The sequence below is a fragment of the Durio zibethinus genome, chromosome 17, assembly GCF_047325235.1.
Source record: "Durio zibethinus cultivar Kanyao isolate XHJ-2024 chromosome 17, ASM4732523v1, whole genome shotgun sequence".
NCBI lineage: Eukaryota > Viridiplantae > Streptophyta > Magnoliopsida > Malvales > Malvaceae > Durio > Durio zibethinus.
Genome location: NC_143178.1, coordinates 9,287,069 through 9,315,001, shown reverse-complemented (window position 1 = coordinate 9,315,001; position 27,933 = coordinate 9,287,069). Strand labels below are relative to the sequence as shown.

Genomic DNA, 27,933 nt, shown 5'->3' with positions numbered 1-27,933 from the left:
ATAACACGTAGTTAATTTTGGTCTGACTCTAAAAAACAAATGGCTTCTCCAGTGGAGTCGCCAAGCTGTCGTAACGGTTTTACGTTTGTCCGATGAATTTGGAAACAAAAAGGACAAAAATAGAGTCGCCATCAATCTTTTTAGCTAGGTGTAATTGGCTACCTATTTAAACACAACCTTTTAATAAAATCTTAAAATTAATTAAAATTTATTAAAAGGATAATTTTAGGTTTGCAAACCAATTTGAGTTTGAGAATCAATTACGTGTGTGGAAGGATTAGCACCCCCATAGCACCCGTTTAAAACGGTACCAATTAATTACATGTTATTTATTAATTTTGATAAAACAGTCTTATTTTTGGTGATTAAAAATGATTTTCTTAATTTCTTTCGTTTATTGAAAATTTGATTTTTTCTTTTATTATTGTTCCATATTTATTGTTCAAATTTTATTTTAGAAAAATAAATTAGAACCATTTTATTGAAATAATTCTTAAAATGTTCCAGTACGTTGGTAACATTAGAAGAACTTTTTCTCACCTAAAGATTTTTTAGGCATCGCTTCTCGGAATACCTTAGAATCTCATCATCGAAGGCTCGAATTTACTTTTTGCAAAAACTTTATTAAGCATGCAATGCAACATGCTGATATGTTTTTTTATGTATTTTATTCTCTTTTTTAGAAATTTTATCGATTATTTTATTTTATTTTTTTTAATTTAAATTTTTGAAGAAAAAAGAAATTTTTATTATATTAAAGTTTTTCTATAAATATTCCAATACACTGGTAATATTTAAAAAAATCTTCTCACCTATAGATTTCGCAAAACATTATTACTCGGAATACTTTTAAAATCCCATCATTGGATAAAATTTTCTTTTTCTGCATTTATATTATTATTTTTAATTTATTAGTAAAAAGAAAAATTTTTATGGTATTAAAATTTTTTATATAAATACTCCAATACACTGGTAGTATTTTTAAAAAAATTTTTTCACCTAGAGATTTCATAGGTACACTACTCGGAGCATATTTGAATCTCATCATTGGATAAAAATTTTCTTTTTCTACTTTTTTTATTATTTTATAAGGTTTATTCTAAAATTAACAAAATTATCAAAATTTTTTATTATATATTTCATCATTTATTTTTATTAATTATTATTATAAACAACAAAATTTTATTATGGTAAATTTGAACTTTTTAACATGCATAAATGTTAATAATAAAATTTAAAATAACAAAAATAATATATCAAAAAAATCTTTAAAAACTTCAAAAAATATTTTTTGAACAAGACCGGTCAACGCTGATTTGGTCTGGTTGGTTTGATGGTTTGGAGCTAATCTGATTCGGGTTCAACGTTTCAAGGATGGTCCGATTTGATCTGGGTTGGTTCAGCTGGACTGGTCAGAGACTGAAGGAAAAACAAGTCGTTAGGTTAGATGCGCGAACCATGGGTCAAATCATGGGCTAACATACGAATACTTTACAGTTTAAAACAACATCGTTTTGACAATTACTGAAACGACATCGTTTTGAGGTTAGGTCTTTTATATAAAAGTCACAATTTTTTTTAGCTCATTTTCCCTCCCTTCTAAAAAAAAAAACACTCTCCCCTCTCCTTTTTTAGACAAAACCCAAGGGGGTTGGTCAGTTGTCGTCACAATCGTCACCGTCGTCGTCGATGATAAAAAAATTTCTAAAATTCACCCAATACTCCTTTCAACCTCCAAAGTCTAGATTTGAGTTTGATTTTACGAAAATAGGCTCCAAACGGCACAGATTTGGCCTGAAAGGTTCGGTCAAAATTTTTTTTGTGTCTGTATTATTTTTTTTATTTGGTGCTGTGGTCCTCGTTTCTAGTGGCTGAGCTTTTTTTGCTAGATTTGTGTTTGTTTGGTTTATTTTGTCTTGGGTTTTTGTTTGACAGTAAGTTTTTTTTTTTGTGAATCCGGCAGAAATTTTTTTTTTTTTACTTTTGTAGGGCTTCTGGTTTTTTTTAATCGATGGCTTTCTTTTTTGCAAAAAGAAAAAGCTTTATTTATAGAGTTTTCTGAGATTCAAATCTCAAATTTTTTAGGATTTAAATCCCAGATTGTCAACTGATCTGTGAAATTTTTATAGCCAAAATCCACGCTATTAAGTTAGGCAGGGTGTTGACGGTTGTCGACAGCTAGCAGTGGCTGTGATTTTGGACTTTGAGAAAAGTGTATTTAATACACTCATAATTTTGTCAAACTGAACCGAAAAAAAAAAGAAGAAGAAGGAAAAAAAAAAGAAAGAAGAAAAAAAAGAAAAAAAACAAATATAATAATAATAATAATAATAATAATAATAATAATACAAAATGGTGTTTACAATGCACCAAGATTTTAAGTATGTCACACACGTGGATTTTCACAGGAATACTTAAACCATGTAATACAAGAATTGAAATGCTTAAACCTAGTTACTTACTTTATGTTCATAATTCTTCTTCATAGTTGTTTAATGTATATATTTAAGATTTATTATTTTATTCCAAAAAATGTGATTATAATTATAATAACTAAACGAAAATAAACATGTAGTAGTAAATTGCTTGAACGGGTCAAGTGGGCTTAATAACACCAATTATTTGATGTTTTCCTACAACAAAGCATATGCTAAAAGATTATAATCAATTAGCCCACAAGTAATAAAGCAAGTGATTATTAGTTTAGATAATATGTATGTTAAAATTTTTTAAAATTGTGAATTTAAAAAAAAATAAGTGTATAATATTCTCTTTTTGTGAGTTAAGTACATAGAGGTTAGAGGTTAACGGTAAATTAAAATTTGCAAAAAAGAATAAGAAAAAAAAAAACATCACAAGTAGTTCAATAATGTAGGACTAGGGGGAAGGAATTATATCCATAGGGTAATGCTTACATTGAAATGTTGGGGGTCGGCTTTGTCCTCCAGATTTGAAGACATTGATTGTTGGGGTTAGTTGATAGAGATTTGGGAAGGATATGCATTATCCTTTAAAAAAAGATTAGGAAGGATCGATGCAACCCCCACCTTGCCTATTATATGTCCTAAATCTAGGTGATGATCTGGCCTTTCGGCTACGATCAAGAATTTGGACCCAACCCTACCAATTATTGTTTAAAAATATACCAATCTAGATGGGTCAAATGATCTTAATTTTTTCTTGTTATTATTATTATAATTTTCTAAAAGAATTGTTACCATTATTCTTGAAAACTCAGTAATTGTGTGTTGGTGCGATCACCAATTATACTTTTTTATTAATTAGTTATGTTCTTTTTATACAAAAAAATTTGAGTTTGAAAATAAAGATATATGCTATATGTTTTAAATTTTGAAATTTAAATACGTTAAATGTTTTTTTTTAAGAGTGAATGATTTTCTAACTTGATTTGATAAAAAGCAAGCTGGGAATTAGATGTTATACATTTATAACGAATGAAATAATGAACAATTAACAACATCTTGTCCAGCTCATGTATATCTGTTATGTGTAAGAATTAATAAACTAGCTTGGAAATAAGGGCTTAGGGCTTACTTCATATATTTTGGAGATCTTCCCTCGATACTGTTGGTGGGTGTTGGCTACTTTCCATTCTTTTTCTGGCCATTTTTGTTGTAAGCACTAAAAGATTAGGGATTATAATATTTCTAAAAAATATTATTCGTTTATCCCTTTAATCTTATTATATGATTTATCGGGGTGAGAAAAAATAAAATAATAAAAATCAATTTGAAATTATATTTGTTTAATTTGGATTGATATTTTTATTTAATTCAGATTAAATTTAAATATTAAATATATATTAAGTTTAGATTGAAAAGTGAAAAATTTTAAAAAGAAAATAAATTGAATTATTTATTTTTATTATTTTTTATATATTTTAAATTTTTATAAAATAAAAAAATTATTTTATATTTAAATAAATTAAAATAATATAGAAAATAAATTTAAAAACTGGTAAATTAAACCAAATTGAAAAAATTGATTTGAATCGATTTAAAAAAATTTAAATTAGATTTGAATTGAATTTTAAAAATTTATAATATTATGTATTATCTATAAAATTGAATCAATTCCAATTTGATCCAAATCGTTATTATTTTTAAATTTATCCATAAATTGATAAAATTTTCAATTTATTTAATAATTATATGATAAAAAATATAAATATTTAAAACAAAATTAATGAGCCAAGTAACATTATTCAAGTAATTGAGCTTTCATGTAATTGAGAGCATAAGATTGTCAAATTGTACAAAGAAATGATTACGGTTTTAAAGATGCACGAAAGAACTAGGTAATTAATTAGGCTACCCTCATTTGAATATAATTAGAAACTAAACTTCCGCAAATTAATTAAGGGTGAATGAATATTAACAAGTTTGATGTAATATGAAATTATGATCTGATTTTGATTTTGTGAGAGTTATCATGGAATTTTCGCATCAAATTAAGTTTAGGTTAATTTTCACGAAATCAAATTCATGTGATAAGAATCTGTAAGATATACATTATGCAGTAGAGTGTTGTTATTTTTATTTGTCTTTTGATTGTACTAATGAAAATTTTGTATTAAATATTTGAATCTTTTCTCTTGACTATATACTCCAATAACATGTGGATAATTTTTTTTTTAATTAAATCCCAAGTAAGTGACTAACTTTTGCCTTGTTAACATAGAAAATTAACATTTGTTGCAAAAAAAAAAAAATTATAATATACAATTAATTGGTGTAATAAGCGTGCTACATGTGTCAAAAATAAAAAGTAATGCAAATTAAATTTGCCCCTTACAAACTATATAAAGTCAACTAGGACTAGGAGGTAGTGCTTGTTAATTACATATTTAATTAAATCCGTCTCATCACACTCCATTCAACTTCTAAACATTTTCAATCGTTTGTGAACATTAGACGGTGAAGATTCGTCTCCCTTGTGTGAATGCATGTAAGTGGGGTTACTTTTGTGCAAAGCTACAGTACCTAAAACTTGAACCCAAACTTTTAACAATGGCTGGGGAGGTCATTTCTCTTTCAGCATTTGTTTATTTGAAGAAAATTTCGAAGAAAGAATCTGTGGCCCCATTGAAGAATTATCACATTCACATATACATATTACATACCCTAATATAAGCTATCCCCTTTAACTACCAATTTTAATTTTTTTTCCCAAGAGACAAAAAGCTGGAATTTGTGAATAATATTTGCAGAATGTTTCCTTTACAACAAAGCGATGACCCGGTGTACCAGACTTTCTCCAGTTCTAACCAACACAAAATCCCTCAAGATCTGATTACGGGTCATGCTTCACTGGAAGGCATGGGGAAAAGCCGGAGGGGGAAAGTCTGTCAAATGGAGGGTAGTACCGAAGGGTTTCCTTGTGATAAATATAAGAAACAGAAGTTGCATAGGGAGCTTGAACGCCAAAGGAGACAAGATATGGCCTCCCTTTATGCTTCACTTCGATCTCTTCTCCCTGATGAATATATCAAGGTAAAAGCTTCTCACAATCAGGTCAAATTTCATGGGGTTGTACCATTTTTGACATAAAACTGGTTCCCTTAATTAACCTCTATTTCTTTTTTCCTTTTTTCCTTACCCTTATGATCAATTTCTTCAAGACTTTTTCTTTTCCTCATATTACACATGCAAATTTGCGTGGACTGTGGAGGAAGGGAAAGGGTAGAGCTTAAGATTTTTTTACTTAAATTCCTGTCACTCGGGTTGTACATATCCACCCGGAAAAGAAACAACAATTATGGCTTTGATGGAGTTGTACATGTTCATTCCGTAAAAGCTTTAGTATGCGTTTTGATGGGGTTTCAGGGAAAGCGCTCGATGTCGGATCACATGAACGAGGCAGTGAATTATATACAACACTTAGAAAAGAAGGTCAAAGACCTTGATGTTAAAAAACATGAAACGAAGAGAGTGTCCAATTTGGCTTCTCTTGTCTCGGGAACTGAAAGTTCAAACCACTGCTTCATAATCCGACCATGCTTGATAGGTATCGAGATTATGTTTCGTTGTGGCTTCAAGGAGCAAGACTTGCCCCTATCAAGAGTATTAGCTGTTCTCGTTGATGAAGGACTTCCAGTTGTTAGTTGTGTTTCCACCAAATCAGAAGAATATTTACTTCATACTATCCAAACCGAGGTGATTTTTTTTTTAGCAATTTCTTTCTATTTTAAAGTTGTTACAAAAGCAATCGGTTTCCTTATTTCATTTCACTTCATAGGTCAATGATCCAACAAGCGTCAATCTATCCGGGCTGCAGCAGAAACTATCCAAGCTAGTGAAGTAATAAATTAAGTAACTTAATTTGTATTTGTGCTTGATAGGGATTGATCTCTTCACCACTGGCATTGACTTAATCTGACTTCCAATTTGAGAAATGGACTTCTTTTTATCCGTCTGATCTGTATATATAAGTTGTGATATCCACTTATTGCAGCCTCGGAATGTCAAGGAACTTTGCTGGAAAGAGGAAATGTTAGACATCCTCCATAACAGTTTTTTTTTTTTCTGGAAAATGTGTCAGTGCAATCCTTATCCTTGCGATCAACTTTCCCCTAATTAAGACTTCTTTCCAGCATTGCATTGCTTCCTCTTGCGGTCCAAATGAAATTGCCAGAGTTGGTATTGAGACATTGCAACTTGGATGGTAAAGTTAAGGTATCCGTATCAGTAGTTCGATGGTAAGTTCACTCATAGGTCACTGTATTATGTGTCTAAAAATATGAACAAAATTTTCACTTTCCAAAACTCTCAGTTGGGGAGCAATGACAATCTTCTAAAAATTTCAGCTAGGGAGGAACTTCACCTGAAGAGTGTGTAGTCAGTGGCAATAAACCGTTCTCTTTTAATTTCTTGTCTTGCTTAAGTAGTATGAATTCATAATTGATGAATTGGATCGTCTAGCTAGATATTTGCCTCATTTGCATATCATCAAATGCTCAAGGAATTTCCCCTCTTGTTAATAAGAGAAGGGATATTCGATCAACACTGTAATTAACTATATGAAAATCTAATTTATGACTAGATATTGAATAATTAATTAGTCATGTACTCTATCACTCCATTATAGGACTTATTATCATAATTAAGATTGTGTACATGGGAATGCAGTAAAGGGGTGTCTCTAATTTGCAATCTTCTAATTAATCGTAAGCTAAAATTATTCATCACATCTGTGCATTGAGCTTAAATTTCATAAAAATTTATCTACTTGAGATTGTATTATATAGTGGTGACTACTGTCTGCAAGTATATTTACATGTATATTTTATGAATTTGTTTTTCCATAGTCTTGAGAATGGGTTAAATTTATGAAGCGTCACACTAATTAATTACATGATGGGTTAGATACACCGACTTGTCCCCATATGCCTGAAATATATTTATATGACCAATAAGATATTGTGTTCTATTCTTCTATTGATATCCCTTATCTATGATTTGTTATTCAGGAGAAAATATTTCCAAATATCTGTCAAATTATCTATGCCAGCTCACATAATCTCCACCTCTTTTATTTTTTCAAGGTCTGCCAACTCGATTGTATGGGTGAACTAAAATCAAATCAAAAACCTGCTTCAAGACAGATTGTTGTGATAAATATTTCTCCCAAGCATGTGTTACATGCAATCGCAGCCCCATTGTCCATACTAATACATACATAAAATTTTTTAAGCTTTACATACATGGTTCTTAATTTTATGCTTAGATGATTAATTGAAACTGGCATTTTACATTCATTTTCACTATGCAAACAGTTGATGCAGGTTCTAGAAAGTTAACAGAAAATGGAAGACATTCTGTATTTTTTTATAATGCAGAATTATTCCTAGAAAACTCTCTTACATATATATGGTTTGCTGACTCTTTGGTTTGACTTAATTATTTTATGGAAATATGTATGACGGTGGTTCCATTCCATGTACCTAAAGTAATCGTGCAAGTAGACATACAATTTGTCATTCTAATCATAAAATTTATTCTTTTATTTATTTATTTTTTGCAAGATAAATTAAGATATCTTTAATTAATTGAATTCCCTTTTGCAAGAAGGGAAGATTTTGCTAAGCTTATAATTAAGGTTATTTAAAAATTCATAACATGTAAATTCTTTCTCTTTTGATTCCAAATGATTCTATCTTCTGCTTTAATAATGATTTCCTGAATGGTTGGTATGCATGTCATTTATAGCATCAAATGGTCAAGTCTCACAGTATTGTAGAAATATAGATATGCAGGATTACTGCAAAGGATATCCCTCAATTACATGGTCTTGAAGTATATTTTCCCAAAGCCTCGTTTAGTTGAGTTCAGCTTCTGGTGATATTTACAAAATTGATGCCTTAATTCTTGTGAATACCTCGTTTTCAGGAAAGCTGTTTATTACCAAAAAATGCGTTTGGTTCGTCGACGAGGGAGTGAGTGTATATATGTGTGTATATATATATATATATATATATATATGGGACGGTACTAAAAATTGGTCATAGAAAACAAGCGAAATCATAATTGATTTGTAATGGTGAATGCTGGAATCATATTGTCTGCCTATGTCTAGGAAAAAGTATGTTTCTTTTTGTTTTATTTGAGCTACCTGATAGTTGTTCTGGCTTTTCATTCAGAATTATGGTTGAGAAATGAGAATGGTGATTGAGTTTAACATGATTCAAAGGATGGCAAACATTTTGCACCACAAAAAAAAAAAAAAAAATGTGAAACATATGTTAAAATTAATGGGACAAGCATGATCAGATGCGCAAGTTGTGAGTTGGCGGCCGTTGGCAAAACTGTTTAGACATTTTACCAATTACCAAATCATATATTATTGGACAATAGGTGATATGTTTTGATGATGCTAATTCGGCTAAACGATCGAACAGAACATACTGCATTCTTTTGGAACATAGCTAGTTTTGATCGGTCAGCACATATGCTTTCATTCTTCTTTTTTTCTTGTTTAATTGTTTTTGGCTGATGACTGACATTTAAGCCACCGAAGAATGACGAACGAGTTTAAGGCCAGAGGGCAGAAAATATTAGAGCTTTCAATGAAGGAAAAAGGTAATTGACTATTTGGCCATTGGAGATTTGGAGTCAATTAAAATGTTAAACCTGTCAACTTCAGAAAGGAACAAAGGGCTTTGTTGCGACTAAACTTATAATTGCAAATAGTGATATTTTAAATTTTAATAATTTATATTTAGTAAAAGGAGTATTTTGTCGACGTCACTCGTCCTAGAAATCTTTGACTTTATATTCCCTGGATAGTGCTAGGTAGCTGGTCATAATAATGCTGCACCATTATAATTTTTTTGACGATAGATTTTCTTCATTCCATAATGGAATAAAGAAAATGGTGGCATTAACTCCTTATACATTAGTCCTTGTAACTTTGATCCTTCTATATCTTTAAATTCTACTTGATCTTAACTTCATTTTTGTGCATATGTATTGAGGAAGTCAAGATAATAAAGGATCTCTATTCATCTTTAAAAGAAATTTTAAAAAAAAAAGATAATATGCAATTAAATTAAGATTTAATTTGTTCTACCTAAATCTTACTAGTTATTGATACTTGTATTCAATATTCTCCCCATCTTTCAATTATTTTTACTATAGTTTATTAAATGTTTTAAGTAAATCATACTAGGAACCCCTTTCATCATATTTATCTAGTTACGAGGGATTAGTGTGGTTTGTAAATAGAGGAGTTTTCTTTTTTATTTCAATCAGAATTTGATTTTTATAGAAAGTATTTTGAGAGAATAAGCATGAATGCACCAGATCGATATGGGAGAATGCATCTTTAACATCATTGAAAAGAAGATTAAGTTCAAGCAAAATTTGAAGATACCCTTGACCATATTATAAAAAAAAAAATTATCTTGTAAAACCTTTTCCATTTTAGATAAAATCCATTATATAAAACACCCAAATCGGTGACCAAATTAAATAGTGCTGTGGCAACCATATTTTTATCTCCAAAAAAGAAGATTAAGCAACTCACTAATTCAGCAATTCTTTACAAGAAGTCTCTAATTTAGAACTTTAATATTTAAGGGATTATCTTGGAGGATAGAAGTAAAGGCAGAAAATGGATAAAAGGAGGTTAAAACAGTAATTTTAATGGAGAAGAGGCCAAAATAGAAATTTTGATGGAACCAGTCCCTATAAAATAAGGGAGTTGAAATTTGGGGATGGCCCTTGCCTCCTGTTCAAGGATATTTTAAAATTGCTATTAATATATATATATATATATAAATTTTCTTTTGATTATAATTAAGTTGTAGACTATACAGTTTGATAAAACAAAAATGAAAAAGAAAAGAAAAGAAAAAGAAAGGCTGGAGACAATAGACTTAAATCTGATCAGTTTTTTTTTTTTTTTTTTTTTTTTTAATGAAAGGAAAGATGTAATTACGATTTAATTATTGCTTAATTCACTTAGATGTAAAATGAACTTGTGATTATATTCATCAAAACATATATGATAAATTATTTCATTAACTGTTAGTGGAGATTTTAGATTCTGTAAATAGAGTTAGTAGGGTGATACATATTTTTTATAAAGTGTATTTAAAAAATTAAAAAATAAAACATGTATCAATATCTTGATTTCATTTATAAAATTAAAAAAAATTACATTGACATAACATCAAATATTAACTCAATGTATATACAAAATTACAACTGATGAATTACAAAGGTTTTTATATCTAGATATCGTAAAGATGATTCAGACTAAGACTAAATGTTTATACAAAGCAAAATGAGACGATATCCCTCAAATTATTGGTCAAAATCATTTTAATTAACTTGTCAACTTTCAACTATAATATAAGCAGGCCATCCCAAATTAAATCACATTGTTGAAAGAAATTCGTTGCGACTAAAAGCAAAAAGGGCCCAGCACTTAACATAATCAGTACGTACTAACCATTACAAAATTGGCAGCTAAGCAACATAAAATAGTGATAGAAATTGAAATTCGTTGGCCCCATGGCCAATTGGCCATGCCAGTCACCACTGCCTGCAAATAAAATACATTGAAATTTCACATCCGTAGAGATCTTCCCTTGATACTGTTGGTGTTGCGGCTTATTTTATGTTCTTCAACCTACCAAACCCCGGAAACTGAAAGGCCTCTTTTTTCTGGGTTCTTTAATCTTTTCCGAAATTAGTTAATGCATGCATTTACAAGCATGAAAACGTTTTTGAAATGATTTTTACTGTATATTTGGCGTCTCACATTTACATCGCAGAAAAAACAATTTTGCTGTTTGTTTTGGCGCTTTTTTTTTTTTTTAATGATATCACCATATTTATATAGTTGAACAACTTTCAAATTACTTTTAAATTGATATATTTGTCAACATAAATTTCTAAAATTTCGGCATCTTTTCTTTTTGTTGCTTTTATGTTTTTAATAAAATAATGTTTTTAATTAGTAATAAGCACATGGTTAATTTTGTGGTCCTCAATTTAAGTATGAATACAGCAAAATATTTGACTTATTAATCACCTGTCACCATGTCAAAAATTAAGAAACTTTCATGATTCATGTTTCCTACTTTATGTTGAAGAGACAGAAAGAAGATTATACAAAATAAAATCATTTTGTTTATCTTTTTGGCCTTCTTAGAGATAAAAGTGTAAACAATAAAATTTTCAATGAATTATTTATGAATATATTCAGTTTTTATTTGTTTATATTCAATTATTAAATTTAATAAATAGTTTTGTACAGTATTTTTATATTCATGCATTAAACAAACTAAAAACGAATAGAGATATATTTAGATCATTTATATTCATAAATAAATTCGTTTAAGATTCATTTAAAATTTATTTATTAATAATAATAATAATAATAATAATAATAATACATGTTTACTTTTATCTTAATCTTATTTTAAGATTCATTTATATTCATTTAAGATTTATTTGTTTAAATTTATTTAGTTATGGTTCGTTTATTATTCATGAATATGTTGGTTTATATATGTTTGTGAATATTTTAATTTAATATTTATAAATGAGTTCATTTAGCTTAATCGAGCCGGATATAGACTGTATGCGAACATCTTATCATTTGAACGAATTAAGCTAGAATAAATAGAATAATTTTTTACTAGATACAAACAAGTCGGAATATTTTTAAAAATAAACAAATAAATCAAAGACATTAGTTCTTTTATTCATATTTGATTCATTTACTACCCAACCTATAGTTCATACAAAATTAACCATTCCAACATAGCATAAATTTAACTTTAAATTACCATATTAATTTTTTTTTAATTGCTATCTATGGGTCATCATTAAATTGTGAATTATACACGCCAAGGGAATTCTTTTTAATTTTAAAAAACTTTAATAATTTTGCTTTCAATATTTGGACGAAGAATTTTCTATATTTAATATGCCTTATATGTGTGGCTTTTCAACTAATCCAAGATATGCATGCATGCCAAAAAAAAAAAAAAGGTACATTTCATTATTTATTTATTTATTTGGAAAATTTAATCCATGATCTCTATTTTTTTTTATTATTTTGGTTTTATTTTGGTTCTACTTTAGTTTTCAATTTAATTTGAATTCTTAACTTTTTTAAATAATTTCATTTTGGTCATTCCCTCAAATAATTTTGTTAATATTGACATAATTTTTACGCTAGTATATTAGTTATAATTTTTTTATTATAATATTATAATTATCCAATAAAAATAAAAATTTATGTAGAGATTTTTCACTTTTGAATATAAATTTCATATAAAATTTTGACTAAATTATGATCGATTAATTATACTTTAATTATTATAAGTGTGAATGTGATATGTCCCAAATTACACAACACATCACATGGACATTTTGTTGGCATTGCCATGGGGATATTTTTAAAACATTAATGAAAAAAAGCTGTTAAAAAGATCAAATAAAACTACTTTAAAAGATTAACGATCCAAATAAAATAATTCAAAATTTAAGAATGGAAGTGAAACTAGAAAAATAAATTAGAAACCAAGGCAAGAATGAAATCTACCTGTAGACACTTAGTTTTGTCCGGCTTGACTTGAATTTGTTTAATTTTTAAATTTGATTTTAACATTTTAATATGGGGCTAACTTAAATGGGATTTAATTAAATTAAACTCATTCAGATTTGTTCCAAATTAATCGTTTTGGAATCAATTTGCAAAATTTAAATAATTTAATTCATGTTGATTTGGCTTTTGTTCGATTTTTATATTTGATTCAAATAATTTAATTTAGACTAATTTAAGCACGATAATTGAATTAACGTGTTTCAAACTTATCTCAAACTAATTATTCTTGAAACATTTTTAGTTTCAAATCAAAATTCAATCACTTGGGCTTAAAGGCCTAATAGGAGCCCAAATCGATTTTTTCAGCCTAAAGCTCCAATTTTATACCTAAATTAAGCTTTTAACTCCACTTTTATTTTTATCTTTATCTTTATCTTTATTTTTATTTTTTATTTTTATTTTTCAAAATTAATTGAATTAACAAAAAATTAAAAATTACAAAAAAAAAAGCAAAAATACAAAACAACAAAAAGCCAAAAGAATAGAAATAAAGGAAAAAGACAACCAATGGGTAATGATTGCCAAGTAATTGCACGGACCATTACCTTGCAACAGTACCCTCAAAGTGCTTGTAGGTCACAAAAAGCTAAAATGGGACTGCACATTTTCATGGATAAATGGAAGACAATTCATGAAGAAAGGTAGCTTGGACACAGCCATATAGCCTTTCAACTAGAACAAACCCTTAGCACCAAGCCTTTTCTAGCTTTTTCCATTGACCAACTTCCACACAAGAACCCCTAGCCTTGGCTCACGTTAGACCATCTCCAAACTCCAACCTATATCCATTCAAGACACGATCACCATCTTCTTTGGCCAAAATTTATGCTTAAGAACCCCTGTAAAATCCTTCCCTACACCAAACCCTAGTCTTGCCACAACCGACCCTAGAAGCACTTACATATAACAAACTCATGAGAACTCTATCACTAAGCCTGAAGCCTTAACCAATCTTAAAACTCACGCTTTACAGCTCTCATCTCCAACCGTTCCTCACCTTACCAGACCCCTTATAGCAAATCACCCAACAACTCCTTAACCCCAATGCCAAAATCCTTTAACAAGCCAATACCCCAACACATAGCACTCATTCAAAACCCTCATAGCACCAATCTTTATCATTTTCCCTAGCATCGCGCTCTATACGCACTCTAATCCAAAGCCATAGCCTTTGTATGTCTCAAACCCTACTAGCTCTAATTGAACCAGCTGCATTGACTCCTACCCTTAAAAACAAGCCCTTTCACTATTCTGGTCGATCTCAAAACCAATCTATGGTAGAAACCCCGACCTTACTTGCACCTTTTACTCGCGTAACGCCAAACCCATTCTTAGCTTTTTACTAATCCCAACCCTCAAAACACCCTAACCCTAAGCTGCCACATTCACCAATTTTGCCCTGTGTTAGCTTCAACCTATGCCCTTGCCATCATAACCCAACTCGCCCTTACGTCATCAAAACTACCCCCTGCTCGTGTCAACCCTAACCGAATCTCTTCATCGGCTTACCTCTTAACACTAAGAGCTTCAACTACTAAAGCACCATTCCTAGCAACCTTAAACTAGTCCTAGGAGCACAAGCCATTTCACGGCTACCATTGTTACAAGATCACCATGGCCATTACCCAATCTCTATCAACCCTAGAACATCCTCTGCTTGTATCAACCTCAATCTTGACACATAGCTTTCACAAGCCTACCCTATCGCCTAGCCAAACCTCCTATAAAATCACCCCAACCACACATAGACAGCTAATCATCCACTAAAAAACCCTTAGCCAAAAAATAAAAAATATACAGTCATCCTTTGAGGAGAAACCCAACAACTCTAAGTAACCTTATAAAAAAAAAAAGGCTAGATCCAGTAAAAAAATAAAAAAAAAGAAAAAAAGGGAAAAAAAAAGGAAAAAGATAAAGGCAATGGCTGACGCCGGATGTGTGGTAGCGGTGACAACCCTGGAGCATCGAGACTTTTAGGTTTTCTATGAAGATGATATATATATATTTTTAAGAAAAGATTGGAAATGAAACTTAAAAAAAAAAAGCTTAAGAATTTATAGCTTAAAAAAAAAAAGATAGACACCTAACGGGTTAGATCAAAATCAAAAGGCCAATCTAACCCGCAATCTAAGTTGACTTGCTCAACTTGTGGCCCATGACCCAGGCCCGACTGAGGCTCTATTTGGATTTGATTCAATCTCATTTGACTTACTTCTATTTCTACCCACCATAGATTTGGTCTAAATTTCAAGCATAACATTTGATAAACTCCATGTGACCCACTCTTTACTTGTTTATTTTACATATATTTTTTATATAAATATATATTTATTATTATCATTATTTTTTAGTGTTGGTAAGGAGAGTTATATAGATTATTTTCATTTTTTAAAAAAATTATTATATGATTAAGATTATAATTTTAATTTAACCTTATAAAATTATACTTATAATGTAACAAGATCAAAGTTGAATGAAAATCTTCAATGATGAGACTCTAAGAAGTCTGAGTAGTCATTTTCATGAATTTTTTAAGTGAAAAAATCTTTTAAAAATTACTAAAGTATCAGAATATTTAGAAATTTTTTTTTAATACAAAAATTTTTCATTTTATCATTATTTTTAGTTTAAGTACTTTTTTTAATAATATAAAAATATACATCTTTTGGAAATAAATTTATTTATAAATAATTATATTATTGTATCACTTATATATATTAATAATTATTATAAAAAGTAAATGAAATTTTCGATAATGAGATTTTAAAAAAGTTTGAGTAGTGATTCTTTAAAAATCTCTAGATCAAAAAATTTATCTAAAATGCCGCAAATGTATTAGAGCATTTAGAATAATTTTTAATAAATATTTCTTATCTGTTTTAATAAACATAATAAGAAATTAAATTTTTTTAAATATTATCGGGATTAAATTATAGTTATCTTAGCTTTTTATATACATTTAAAATATTGGTTTTAAGGATAAAAACAAATCGCCAAGAATGGGATATTTGGAAAGTTTGAGTAGTGATTTTCAAGAATTCCTTAGGTGAGAAAAATTATTTCAATATTACCAACATATTGGGATATTTTAAGATTTTTTTTAATAACAAAGTTCTAGTATATTTCTCAAATAAATTTGAATAATAATAAAAATTAAAATTAAAATATGTTTTTTTCTACAATAAAAAAATTTTAATTAAAAAAATTAATTTTTAAATACCAAAATTAAGATAATTTTAGTCAAAAATTGAAAGATTATACATAATTAATTGGTACCCTTTTTTTAATGGGTGTTGTAAAGGTGTTAATCTTTTCCCATACATAACTGACTCCCGAATCCAAATTATTTTCGCAAACAAAAAAAATTATTTTTTTAATAAATTTTAAGATTTTATTAAAAAAAATTTTAATATATGGCCAATCACTCTTAGCTAAAAAAAATTAGTGGCGACTCTTATTTGTTTTTAAATTTGTCGAATGGCTAACTATATTTATTTGTATATGAAATAAAATTCTTCCTAAAAAATCATTATGACACTAACTATATTTATTTGTATATGAAATAAAATTCTTTGTAATAATAATTAGGTATTTTATGCTAAGGGTGTCTTTAGAGGTTCAATGGTTTGGATTTTCTAAAGTTCTTGGGGTTGATAGGTACTCAAAACATTGATCATGATCATTTTTTGATGGTTGTTGTAACGGTTTAGGGTCCGCTAAATAAATTTGAAAAAAAAAAGAGTCACCACCAATCTTTTTTAGTTAGGTATGATTGGCCACATATTAAAACTTATTTTCTTAATAAAATTTTAAACTTAATTAAAAAGACTAATTTTGGGTCTGTAAAAATAATTTGAGTTCGAAAGTCAATTATGTGTGGAGAAGGTTAGCACCTTTATAACGCCCATTAAAAAAATATAATTAATTATGTATTATCTTTTAATTTTGACAAAAAGATCTTAATTTTGGTATTTAAAATTTAATTTTCTTATATTTTTTATCATAAAAAAGCATATTTTTATTTTTAGTTGTTTGCTTGAAAAATAAAAAAGAACCTTACACATTGAAAAATCCCTAAAAATGTTCTAATACTTTTGTAATATTAAGAGAAATTTTTTTACTTAAAGAGTTATTAAGACTCACTACTCAAAATTCTCAAAAATCTTATTTTCGACAGTTCATATTTATTTTCAATAGTTATATTTAAAAAGCTTATTGTGAAATATGATATCTATAATTTAAATTTAGATGATACAACAACCTATTGTGAAAATTCTATCCTCGATGGTTCATTTTTTTGCTTTGTGCTCTTTACGACAACTCAGCTTGTTTATAGCTGGTTGTCCTCTAGTGCATATAGGCTTCACATGAAGAAAAAATGTTTATTTCTTTTTGGTTTTCACGGTTTCAGCCTTTTTTTTATTTGGATCCTCTTCTTCATTTTTTGTCTCTCTCTCTTTTTTTTTAACTCACTTGCCTTTTTCATAGTCCTATGCAAAACCAATCACCATTACCTAAATGGGCTTATTTTTCCTTTATTCTTTTTTTTTTTTCCATTTTAAGCTTTTTTTTTAAATTTTAGCCTAATTTTTTATGCATGTTTAATGTCTTATTTAGGCCTTTGTTTATAGGCTTTTTTATACTTCGGACCATGTTTTGATTTATATATCAAGCTTCTAAATGGGCCATGAATTAGGCTTGTAAATGGGTTTCTAAGAGGGTCACCTTATGGGCTTGAAATGGGCTTGGCTTAGGTTGATTTGGGCTCCATTTGAGGCTTCGTAAATGGCTTTTTAAATTTTACATTATGGGTTGCCCATTAAGCTTTAAACAGGTCATAATTTGGTTGGGAATTAAACTTATAATTAGACATTCTTTCGAGTTACAAATGGGCCTTTACTTGGGATTTTTCCTTTTTATCAATTTCAAGCCTCATTTGATGGTTAGCTTAGGTTTTCAATTAGGGTAGAAAATAGATCATTTTAAATTACCAAATTTAGGTTTCATTTTGAGATTTTGTAAATAGATTGTGTAATGAGTCTGAAAAATAAAGGTCTCGGACCATGTGCAAAACAAGTCCTGATTGATAATATGAATTTATGTCGGACAAAATTAGGTGTCTACAGTGGTTATCCAAATATGTGTCTAAACTGTCATCAACATATTGTTTGATCATAAACAGCAACTGAAGAGTCTATTCATCATTAAAGGAGAATACTAATTTGAGATCATAATCCTAGAGATTAATACTAGAGATATTAGAAATATCATGTATCATTTTAATGAACTTTTTGTCAAACTTAGGGCAATTCTTTGCAAAATGACCTGATTTTTCGCAAAAAAAAAAACATTTGTTGGATTTTTTTTCAGGTTTTTTTTTCTTTCTACTAACTTGAATCTTTGAAACTTTTTAAGCTTTTTAAAGAGTTTTTTTTTTGTCTAAAAATGTGAAAGCTTCTAGGGTGTTTGAACACATTGAACTTTTTGAAATATTTTTTTGTCTTCTGATGACAAAGTTATGAGGTGTCTTTAGAAAAATATTTGATCTATAAACCAATAGATGAATAAGCACATGGTCTATCCATTTTTCTGAAGTTATTCACCAAGTCTAAAGTGTACTTATGCTCTTTACAAATCTTGTTAAGGGCTTTTATCATAACTTTATAAATGTCACCAAGGTTCATGCTTCTTAAATCAAGAGTTCAAGATTAAGCTGAGTTCTTGTCTGTTAGGTAAGTTTTTCTGAAATTAAGTTGAGAAAATTTTATTTCAGATTAACATCATCAAAACCACTAAGAAGGTAGAAATACTGAGAAAACTATTGGTAATATATGTCAAAATCTTTTAAATGGAATGAATAGCATTTCAACTTAAAAAATTACTCTCTGATCTTGTCTATTTGATGAACGTCGTAGCCATAAAATATTACAAAAAATTGAAATACGGCTTTTGTATTTGTTGGACATTGGAGAAACTATAACTTTTTGCATTCACCAAAATTATCCCAAAAGTTCTTAAAGGTTTCAACCAGTCTTGAAACAAAATGGATTAAAACTTTTTGCATTATGAGATTGGAATTGGAATTCAATTCAACTAGTCCCCATACAAGAAATTCTTGGAATCTTAAGTGCCATTAAGAAAGAGAAATGTCATCAATTTAAAGATTGAGAATCTAGATGACGATGAGTAACTATAGGACTAAAGAAGATGATGAGGTTACTGGTCACTATCTATAGGTTCTGGGTTATGAACTTTTAGATTATCATCTAGGACTTTAACTATTAAATGTTATGAAAATCTATGGGAGTATCTCAATAGTATCATTAAAAAAATACTTCATCAGAGTCTAAATATGATTCATCTCTAGTAAAAAAGATATTTTTAATTAAAAACTAAGAAATATTTTCTTATGCCATTTGCTAGAGTAAGATGGCAAAAATATTTTGTGCGAAAGAAATCATAAGCTGGATTGTTTTGAAAGGGGTGAAAAAAAAAGGTATTAGTTAAGGGTATGAGGTAATGGATGTGGATGGAGGTGTGAATACCAATGTGCTTGTTTAGGTTGGTATTGGAATGGGATGAAGAAAGGTTTTGGAGGTAAAAGTGAGGTGTATCATTGGTAAAGAGTATCATGCATTCCAGTGTTAACTAGGGCAAAGATATTTTAGCTTGAAAGCTTATTGCTATTGTTTTTGACAGAGTTGATTCTAAGACCTGTAAGCTTAATCTTGAGACTTTTCATTTCTATTTCTCTTTCAACAAAAATATAAGTGTAGCCATTGTTGGATTCAACCAGTTGTCTGAGCTTTGATCTATAGTATTCATTCTTGCCTAGATGTCAAAAATAATATTTTGGAGATTGACAAGATTTTGGTCAAAATGTTAGTTCACTTGGTCTAACTTGTTATCTATCTTATGCAGGGCTACATTTTGAATAATATAGTTTTTTATTTGCTAATTCACGACCACTTTTGCAGGAGAAATTCTTTTTTGATTTCCATTTTCATCTCTATCATGGGATTTGGGATTTTTGGGATATGTCTGTATTGATCTTTGTTGAATTCCTAAAAAAGAGGAAATTTTGCATCATAAGAAGATCTAATAGATTGCATCATGCAAATTTGAGGAAAAAGTTAAGAAGAAACATTTGGAACAACATTGTTGAATTGTTGTTTACAACTTTTCTAAAGCTTAGCCTTTTCTGCATCTTCTTTAGCAATGTAAACAAAACCAATGGCATAATAGGGTAAGGGTTTTCTTGGCTAAGGTTTTGGCTTTTCAAATGTTTTCTTTGAAAAAAATAGTTGGGGATTGTCTGGCTTCTTGTGTTTGGGATAAATGACATACTGATCAATTTTTTCCTGATGGTTCACTAAGGAGATCCACTTCATGCTCTTCATTTTCAAATCTTTCTTTTAGCTTTTATTGAGAGGATTTTCATCTTGGTTTCTTTTTATAATACAAAGAGTACTCTTAGTTACTTGTAAATGCATAGTGATAAACTATACAAAACATAAATATGACATTCGTCCCATGTATTTTAAATTTCAAATTAAATTTTAAATTAAAATTTTATTTTCATTAATCATAAATTTTCTTTACAAAATTACCTTTAAATAGAAAAAAGATAAAGAAGTGGGTGGTAAAAAAATGTAAGAATAATTTTAAAAAAATGAAATATAAATTTATGACAACTAAAAATATACAAATAAAACAATGTTTACGTGACAAAAAGAGTATTATACATACACTATTTGATAATTACACTATAAAAAAAAAAAGAAAGAAAAGAAAGGTAAGTAAGCTAATGCCTGGAATTAAAATACTTAAAAGTAGGCACTTTGTTGAAGAATCAAAGAACCTCACATTAAAAATTCAAACTTTAGAATAGTAAATGAATAATCAAATTAGATCATAATTAAGTTATGATCATTAAATAATATTAACTAATAAACTAAAACATAATTAAACAATTAAACGCATACATACATAATGAGATTGTTTGAATTTAGGATCTCAAAATTTTAAAATTTCTTCTTTGTCATTAAGCTAAAATCTTACAGGAAGTAAAATAGTATACTTACCCACATATCTTGCATGCTTAAATACTAACAAAATTGCCATGTTAGTTTCTTTTGTTTTTTTGTTTTTTACGCATCATCAAGGTTCATTTAATAACATCTAATTTAACACTAATGTATGCTTTTGTTATTCATAAATTTAGACATTTATGAATAGTATTTGATGTTATTTAAAATCTTGAATCTAGAGTCATATTTATTATTAATTAATTATAAATTAAATCCAAAATGATCTAATTATTCACAAATTTAATTATTTATGAATATATGATATTTATGAATTCAATTAATTGTGTATAAATATATTTAATATAATTTAAATTTAACATATTTATTATATAATCTAAATATACATGAATCAAACTACGTTGATGATAACTTATTTAACTCGACAACACAAGTTACATCGCTTCCAAATATATTCTTTACAAAATCTTCAACAAAAAAATAAAGAATAAAGTAAATTATAAGTTAATAATATATCAAAATTTTTTATTATATTATTTATAAGAACAAAATTTTTTATATTATTAATTTAGAAATTATGATTTGTTATTATACCTTAATTTGTTTCCTTACATTCCAATATTAGAATAATTGATAAGTGTTTGAAGAATGGTAAGTAAAGTTGTTTTTAAAAAAAATTAAGTAACTTGACGTTGGGATACTCCATATTTTAACTAATTACATCAAATTTATCTTGCAATCCACTTTGAAAGCTCGCGCGTTGATTTTCGCAGGAAAAAAAAAAAAAAACCAATTTTTCAAATTCTAAAAATATAATGCTTTTCCAAGTTTATTGAACCTCATTTATTCCAATCAAATTATTTGCCAATTAAGGGTTTGAGAATTGTGTTTTCAAGAGCCATTTTATATTTTACTCATAATCGGTATTTTTTTTTAAGTCCTTGAAGTTAAAGATGTTATCGAATTTATTAAGCTCTTCTTTTTCAATTTACCGTCTCCCTTTTTCTTTTTATTTTTTGTTTTCTCCCTGCCCGTCGACATAGCCTTGCTGTCTGCCAGGACCACAAAGGAGAGGCCGGCAAAGTTCGAGAACGGGGAGTGGAAAAGAGAATCGAGAAAGTGGGGCAGAGAATCGAAGAAGGGGGAGGGTCGTCGGAAAAGATAAATCCGGCATCGACGAAGTCGAAAATTAACCTAAAAGGTCTGATCCGACTCTATCAACGTCAAATCAGCCCAAATCTGATTGACCAACACTCCATATCCCTCACCCTCTTCTCTCTCAAACTTTCGGGTTTGAGGGTGTTTCGGAAAAATCAAAAGAATGATGTGTCATTTTTTATTGTTTATTTTTTAGTTTTGTGTATGTGGTTTGTGTACGTAGTAATAAAATAAATATATTGAAGTCGAAGAAATAACCCAAACGAAAGGCAAAATTCAAACCTAGGCCCACTGCTAGCTAGATCGTTAAGGCAAGGTCCCATTCTTTTCCTTGACCTATGAAATGCCTTTCTAACACCCGTGAGAAATGCTTCCCTAATTAACAAGCACTAGCTGATGCTCATGCTCTCCAAAAAAAAAAAAAAAAAAGAAAAATCAAACACTTAAACTGCAAATTTAGGATTATAAATTCTTAAATTCAAATCTCATTCTATGCAGATTTAATTATATTTTAACTTGTTAGTTCAATGACTGTAATTTTATTATTATATAATAATTAATTATATGAATATAATACTTAATTATAATTTTAATGTTTAATTTTAAAGTCTTAGATTTAAATCTGAAAAAGATAGTGCTGGAATTAATAAATTAACGTGAAAAGATAATCTCGAATGATATGTCCAATTGGCTAACAAATCTCATTAAAATCATTTAAACATTGCGTTGTTATCGATATGTTTATCTTTTGGAATAGTGGTAATGCAATATTAGTCTTTATATATATATTTAACTTTTGTAACAGTGCAGCACATTTATGAGTTACTTTCCTTTACATATTAACAAAAAAAATCTTTATCAAGTAACCCGAACATTTATCTCAATATTCATCACCCGATGAATTTAAAATCTCTACCATCAGAGTGGAAAGGGTAACTACATATCCCATTAGTGTATATTTTTAAAAAATAAATAATTCATATAAAAAGTAATAAAAATGTGATAATATTTTAAAACAATTAAGGAAATTTAAAAATTTCACTGAGCATGCTTAATAAACAAACTCATAAAATAATAATATTTTTATTTTCCTTCAAATAAACAAATAGGAATATTTGATTTCTTGAAAGGGAAGGCTTATAAAACAAGGCAAATCCATATAGATACTTGATTTTTTTAATTTTTAAAACGAGGGTAGGTGGCTTAATTATCAGCTGTACAATATATAAAATGCAGTACTGTCCACAAGGGGCTTTATAGCATGGGTAGAGATATCTCATGATCTTAATTATACTTGCCTGAAGATTATAAGGAATCTTGACATCTTAGGCCCCATCCAAGATCTCACACCCTAGCAAACGTGTCCACTGCTTTTAATTGCCTGCCTCTTATTACCCCCTCGGGGGAAAATCTTGTCTACAATCCCAAATCCAAACAAGCCGTAAATGTTCCTTTTGCACCTAAGCCATGGATGAGATGTTCTTCCATGTTTCTTAATTCCAATTCCAACCCTCAAAAACACAACCGAATAAGATTTTGGATTATGTTCCCATGGATGGCAGTACTAGTAATCTGTACACTAATAAGGGAAGTAGAGGCCTACAACGAAAATTATTGGCAAGTGACAAAAGCGAAATTAGCAATGATGATGATAAGAAAAAGCTGATGCATAGGGATATTGAGAGGCAAAGGAGGCAAGAAATGGCTACCCTTTATGCTTCTCTTCGAACTCTTCTCCCTCTCGAGTACATCAAGGTGAACAGCTTGTATTCAATTTTTAATATTCTTTGTCTAATTATACATCATATGCAGAAATTACTTTTCTAATTAATGGATACCCATTTTTGCTTTTTTACATCACTGCTACTGCTGCTTCTTCTTCTATAATGGAAGAAACTGCATTCTGGCTTTGGCATAATTATGAGTTTATGGTTTTTCATGGGGTTTCAGGGAAAGCGTGCAATATCAGATCATATGCACGGGGCAGTGAGCTATATAAAAGACCTGCAAAATAGGATCGATGAACTGAATGCCAAGAGAGATGAGTTAAAGAAGCCATCAAGTTCAAGTGGCTTTGACCAAGGAACGAGCTCTAACGACTCTTGCCCACGCAGTGCTGTAGTTCGCCAATCATTTGATGGTGTTGAAGTTTTGATCAGAACTGGTCTTGGAGCTCAAGCTTTGACCCTATCAAGCGTGCTAGAACTACTGCTTGAAGAAGGACTTGATGTTGTTAGCTGTATTTCTACCAGAATTGATGGAGGACTGATTCACACCATCCAATCTGAGGTATTATCGTTCATTGACTACTAGGTTTTGGTGGGTTTTTACGGTTATCAGGCTGCTAACCAAGTGCATTAATTGGCTGTTACAGGTCAGTGATCTGACATGCGTCGATGTACCTGGGCTGGAAAGGAAACTAAATGAAGAAATTTCATCCTTGAATCGAATTTCCAGCTACTAAACCATAAGTTCTTGTTGGAGATTTTTCCCATCACAGCTCCCACATTTTGATTATGATTTGAGTAAGGTTGGTCTTTTTTTTCTACTTAGTACGACCCATATAATATATCTGATATATTCCATATCATTTGCGACTCTGCGAGGTTTTCTGATTTCAGAAAAACTTGGTAGAGAATATGTATTAAGGTAGTAGATCGTCTCTGAAAATCTCCAGAAGCGAGAATGGTCTAGGTCTAATTTTGTTATTTTTGCTGTTATCACATGTATCAGAGGAGTAGAGTTTAATGAGATTTTGTTATTATCATATTATCCCTTAATTTTTCAGATAAATGAAGTGATAAAACTAGGCAGATATTTTCTTACATGTCAATGAGAACTAGATCAACTTCATTGTTAAACCAATATTCTTAATTTTATGCTTGATTGGATTCAGCTCCACCATATGTTACTGATATCAGAATCTCAGGATGGCTTTAGTTGTGTGGTTTGTAGGATAATTTCAGCCATTAGAGAGGCTTCCTTGCTATAAAATCATCTAAGACCTATATTTTTCCAATATGTGGCTGACAAGACACTGATAGAATTACTGATGCAACTCATGACATACATCTACAATCAAGCAGAGTAGTCCTTGGCTCCTTGCAATAGAAAATGGTTGAAGATTTGCTATTTTATTATGTGTGATATATACAGAAATTAAATTTGCTATTGGAGTTTTATTTTCCTTGGCATCCGCTGGAATTAGGATTTGATTTAGTAGGGATTAGTGTTTGCTTCCCTCTAGTGTCAATATTAACCAGCTTCTCTATATATTCCAAGGAAATAATGAAGTGAATTATTGACACAAGTTTTATGTTGTTAGTCCTGACATTCATAATCAGTTCTCCAAATTCCATAGAACTAAATTTTGCATGAGCTCTTTCACCCAAGTTGATAAGTGATACAATTAGCATTAGGCATTATAAGTTCAATTGCAATCTTATTTACATCGTATTTCATGTTACCTTTTATCGAGCTGCAAAGGAATTTCCTGTAATCTTTAAAAAGTTTCAGTAATTATCACCCATTTTATACAAGTAATTGTAGATTATGAGAAAGTTTACCTAATTCAGCAGCTGCTACCTCAATATTGCTATATATACATGGCAAGTTGCTCAAGGTCAACAAAAGGAAATCTCAACCAAAACATGAAAATAAAATTTGAATAGAACAACTTATATGAGCTGTTCAAATGAAACTCAGACATACCACCAACTTGTATTAAAGTAATTGCATTATCTTCACAAGTTGCAGTTTTTTGGTAGAAGAATAACTTTCAACATTCACGAGATTCGATTTTGAACAGAGTTATTTCATTAAAAAAAATCCATTTGATATGATTTTGCCAGGTGCGATTTCTATATTCTGTTTCAAAATTGTAAACCTTTGTAGGGAGTTGCTCCTATATGCATGTGTTGAAGAGAGTTATCTCTCAAATTTTGGTACTTGCTAGCTTTAGTTACAATATTGTAGCGCATGCCAAACATTTTTAGACTGGGAAGTGGGAATTACTATAGATAGATGATCAATAGTCATACAATTAATCAATAGCATCATGAGTTATCTGGCAACAAACCCAAACTAATTAACTTCCTCTTGCTTATGGTAATGAACTGCAATGCATATCTTAATCATTCTTTCACAACCTGAATAAAATTTAAAGAGGGTGCGTATGACATATAGGATCCTCCAAATTGAAGTCATTCTGGAAAAACATATTTGGAGTTATATACGTTTTCTGCATTTGAAGTGTATGTGGTTGCTTTTGGAGGAAATGGTTACAATAACTCGAGACAAAGATATATACACATTTGGAACAAATAGAGTAATTATATATATATATATATAAAAGAAAAATATGAGATTGATAACCATGCATGAGCCTTTCATATCATATATAGATGGAGGCAATATTGACTTCAATTACTACTAGTCTTTCCAAATATTCAAATTAAGGTATGCATATCCAAATCCCTTACGAGGTTCTTGGTTGAAGACATGGTATTGTATTTGTTTAATTTGTTATGTTCCAAACCTCAAAATATATAGAACAGGAAATTGTTTGTGAATTTTCTTTTGTTTATGGCCAATATTTTTTTATTTGTTCATTGCTGTTGTATCTTTGATTTTTGGTAAATCAACTAGAGATAACAGCTAAACGACAAAGAAATGACTTGAACTTATCTTGAAGCTATTATTTTATATCTGCCGCCATCCTCAAAGGAAGAGGGAAAGGAATCCACCAAACAAATAATAAGGTTTCTCTTCATTATTATTCTTACTATAGCCAAAAAGTGTATCGTTCATTCATACATAGGCATGGCATATGATTAACGTTTCCTTTCTTTTTATAAAATTACTATTATTTATTTATTATTTTATTCTTAACATGTGCCTCCCTCTGCCTAATAATGTGACTAGAAATGCGAACATTAGAGAAATGTATAAGTTACAGACAGCCATGGATGATGGACAACTCTGATTGGAGTTTTCTTTTTGTTTTTGTAAAGAGACTTCTTGAATGCGTATTTATAATAGGGATTGCCTGCAAGGGTAAAGGTGGTAGCGACTTAAAGGTGTCAGTTCAATACTATTTTTTAATGTGCTATGCAGGCACAATCCATGAAGATTAAGGATATAATTCAACATGACACGTATTTTGTAATTTTCTTAAGTCATGTCATGCTAAACACAATATTATTTTTTATGCTGAGCTGGGTCAAGTACAACCTATTAATATTTTTTCAAAATTTTAATTATTTAAAAAAATTTTCAATCTATTATTATTAAGAATAATATGCAACAGATAATAAATATAGAATGAAATAAAAAGAACACATAATTTATGTAGTTCAATAAAATATCTACATTCACAAAAATGGGTAATAGAATCCACTAAATAAATATATTAAAATTGCAATCCTAATATTTAAAAACACACACACACATGTGTATCATCTATCCAATGTTTAGTAATACACATATCATTAAGATTTTGCCAATTGGTCCAATATGAGAAGTAAGTGAAATTCTAAAGGAAATTTTTAATAAACTAGATATTAAAATTTCTTTAAAGAAAATT

General features: G+C 29.2%; 2 protein-coding genes across 2 annotated transcripts; both read left to right on the top strand.

The window, feature by feature from the left end:
- Positions 1-5,068: 5,068 nt before the first annotated feature.
- LOC111281414 (transcription factor bHLH118-like) lies at positions 5,069-10,229 on the top strand. Its single transcript, XM_022869162.2, has 3 exons — positions 5,069-5,513; positions 5,847-6,176; positions 6,259-10,229. The coding sequence occupies exons 1-3, from the start codon at positions 5,232-5,234 to the stop codon at positions 6,322-6,324; spliced, it is 678 nt and encodes a 225-aa protein (XP_022724897.1). The 5' UTR covers positions 5,069-5,231; the 3' UTR covers positions 6,325-10,229.
- Positions 10,230-23,666: 13,437 nt separating this feature from the next.
- On the top strand, positions 23,667-25,825 carry LOC111288357 (transcription factor bHLH120-like). Its single transcript, XM_022879235.2, has 3 exons — positions 23,667-24,104; positions 24,300-24,638; positions 24,724-25,825. Exons 1-3 carry the CDS (start codon positions 23,901-23,903, stop codon positions 24,811-24,813), a joined length of 633 nt encoding a protein of 210 aa, XP_022734970.2. The 5' UTR covers positions 23,667-23,900; the 3' UTR covers positions 24,814-25,825.
- Positions 25,826-27,933: the final 2,108 nt, after the last annotated feature.

What these genes read in the sequence shown, in the direction of transcription:
- LOC111281414 (XM_022869162.2), top strand. Translation starts at nt 5,232, where the DNA reads ATGTTTCCTTTACAACAAAGCGATGACCCGGTGTACCAGACTTTCTCC. An exon ending in TCCCTGATGAATATATCAAG is followed by an intron (nt 5,514 to 5,846) that starts GTAAAAGCTTCT and finishes ATGGGGTTTCAG; the next exon opens with GGAAAGCGCTCGATGTCGGA. An exon ending in TTCATACTATCCAAACCGAG is followed by an intron (nt 6,177 to 6,258) that starts GTGATTTTTTTT and finishes TTCACTTCATAG; the next exon opens with GTCAATGATCCAACAAGCGT.
- LOC111288357 (XM_022879235.2), top strand. Translation starts at nt 23,901, where the DNA reads ATGGATGGCAGTACTAGTAATCTGTACACTAATAAGGGAAGTAGAGGC. An exon ending in TCCCTCTCGAGTACATCAAG is followed by an intron (nt 24,105 to 24,299) that starts GTGAACAGCTTG and finishes ATGGGGTTTCAG; the next exon opens with GGAAAGCGTGCAATATCAGA. An exon ending in TTCACACCATCCAATCTGAG is followed by an intron (nt 24,639 to 24,723) that starts GTATTATCGTTC and finishes TGGCTGTTACAG; the next exon opens with GTCAGTGATCTGACATGCGT.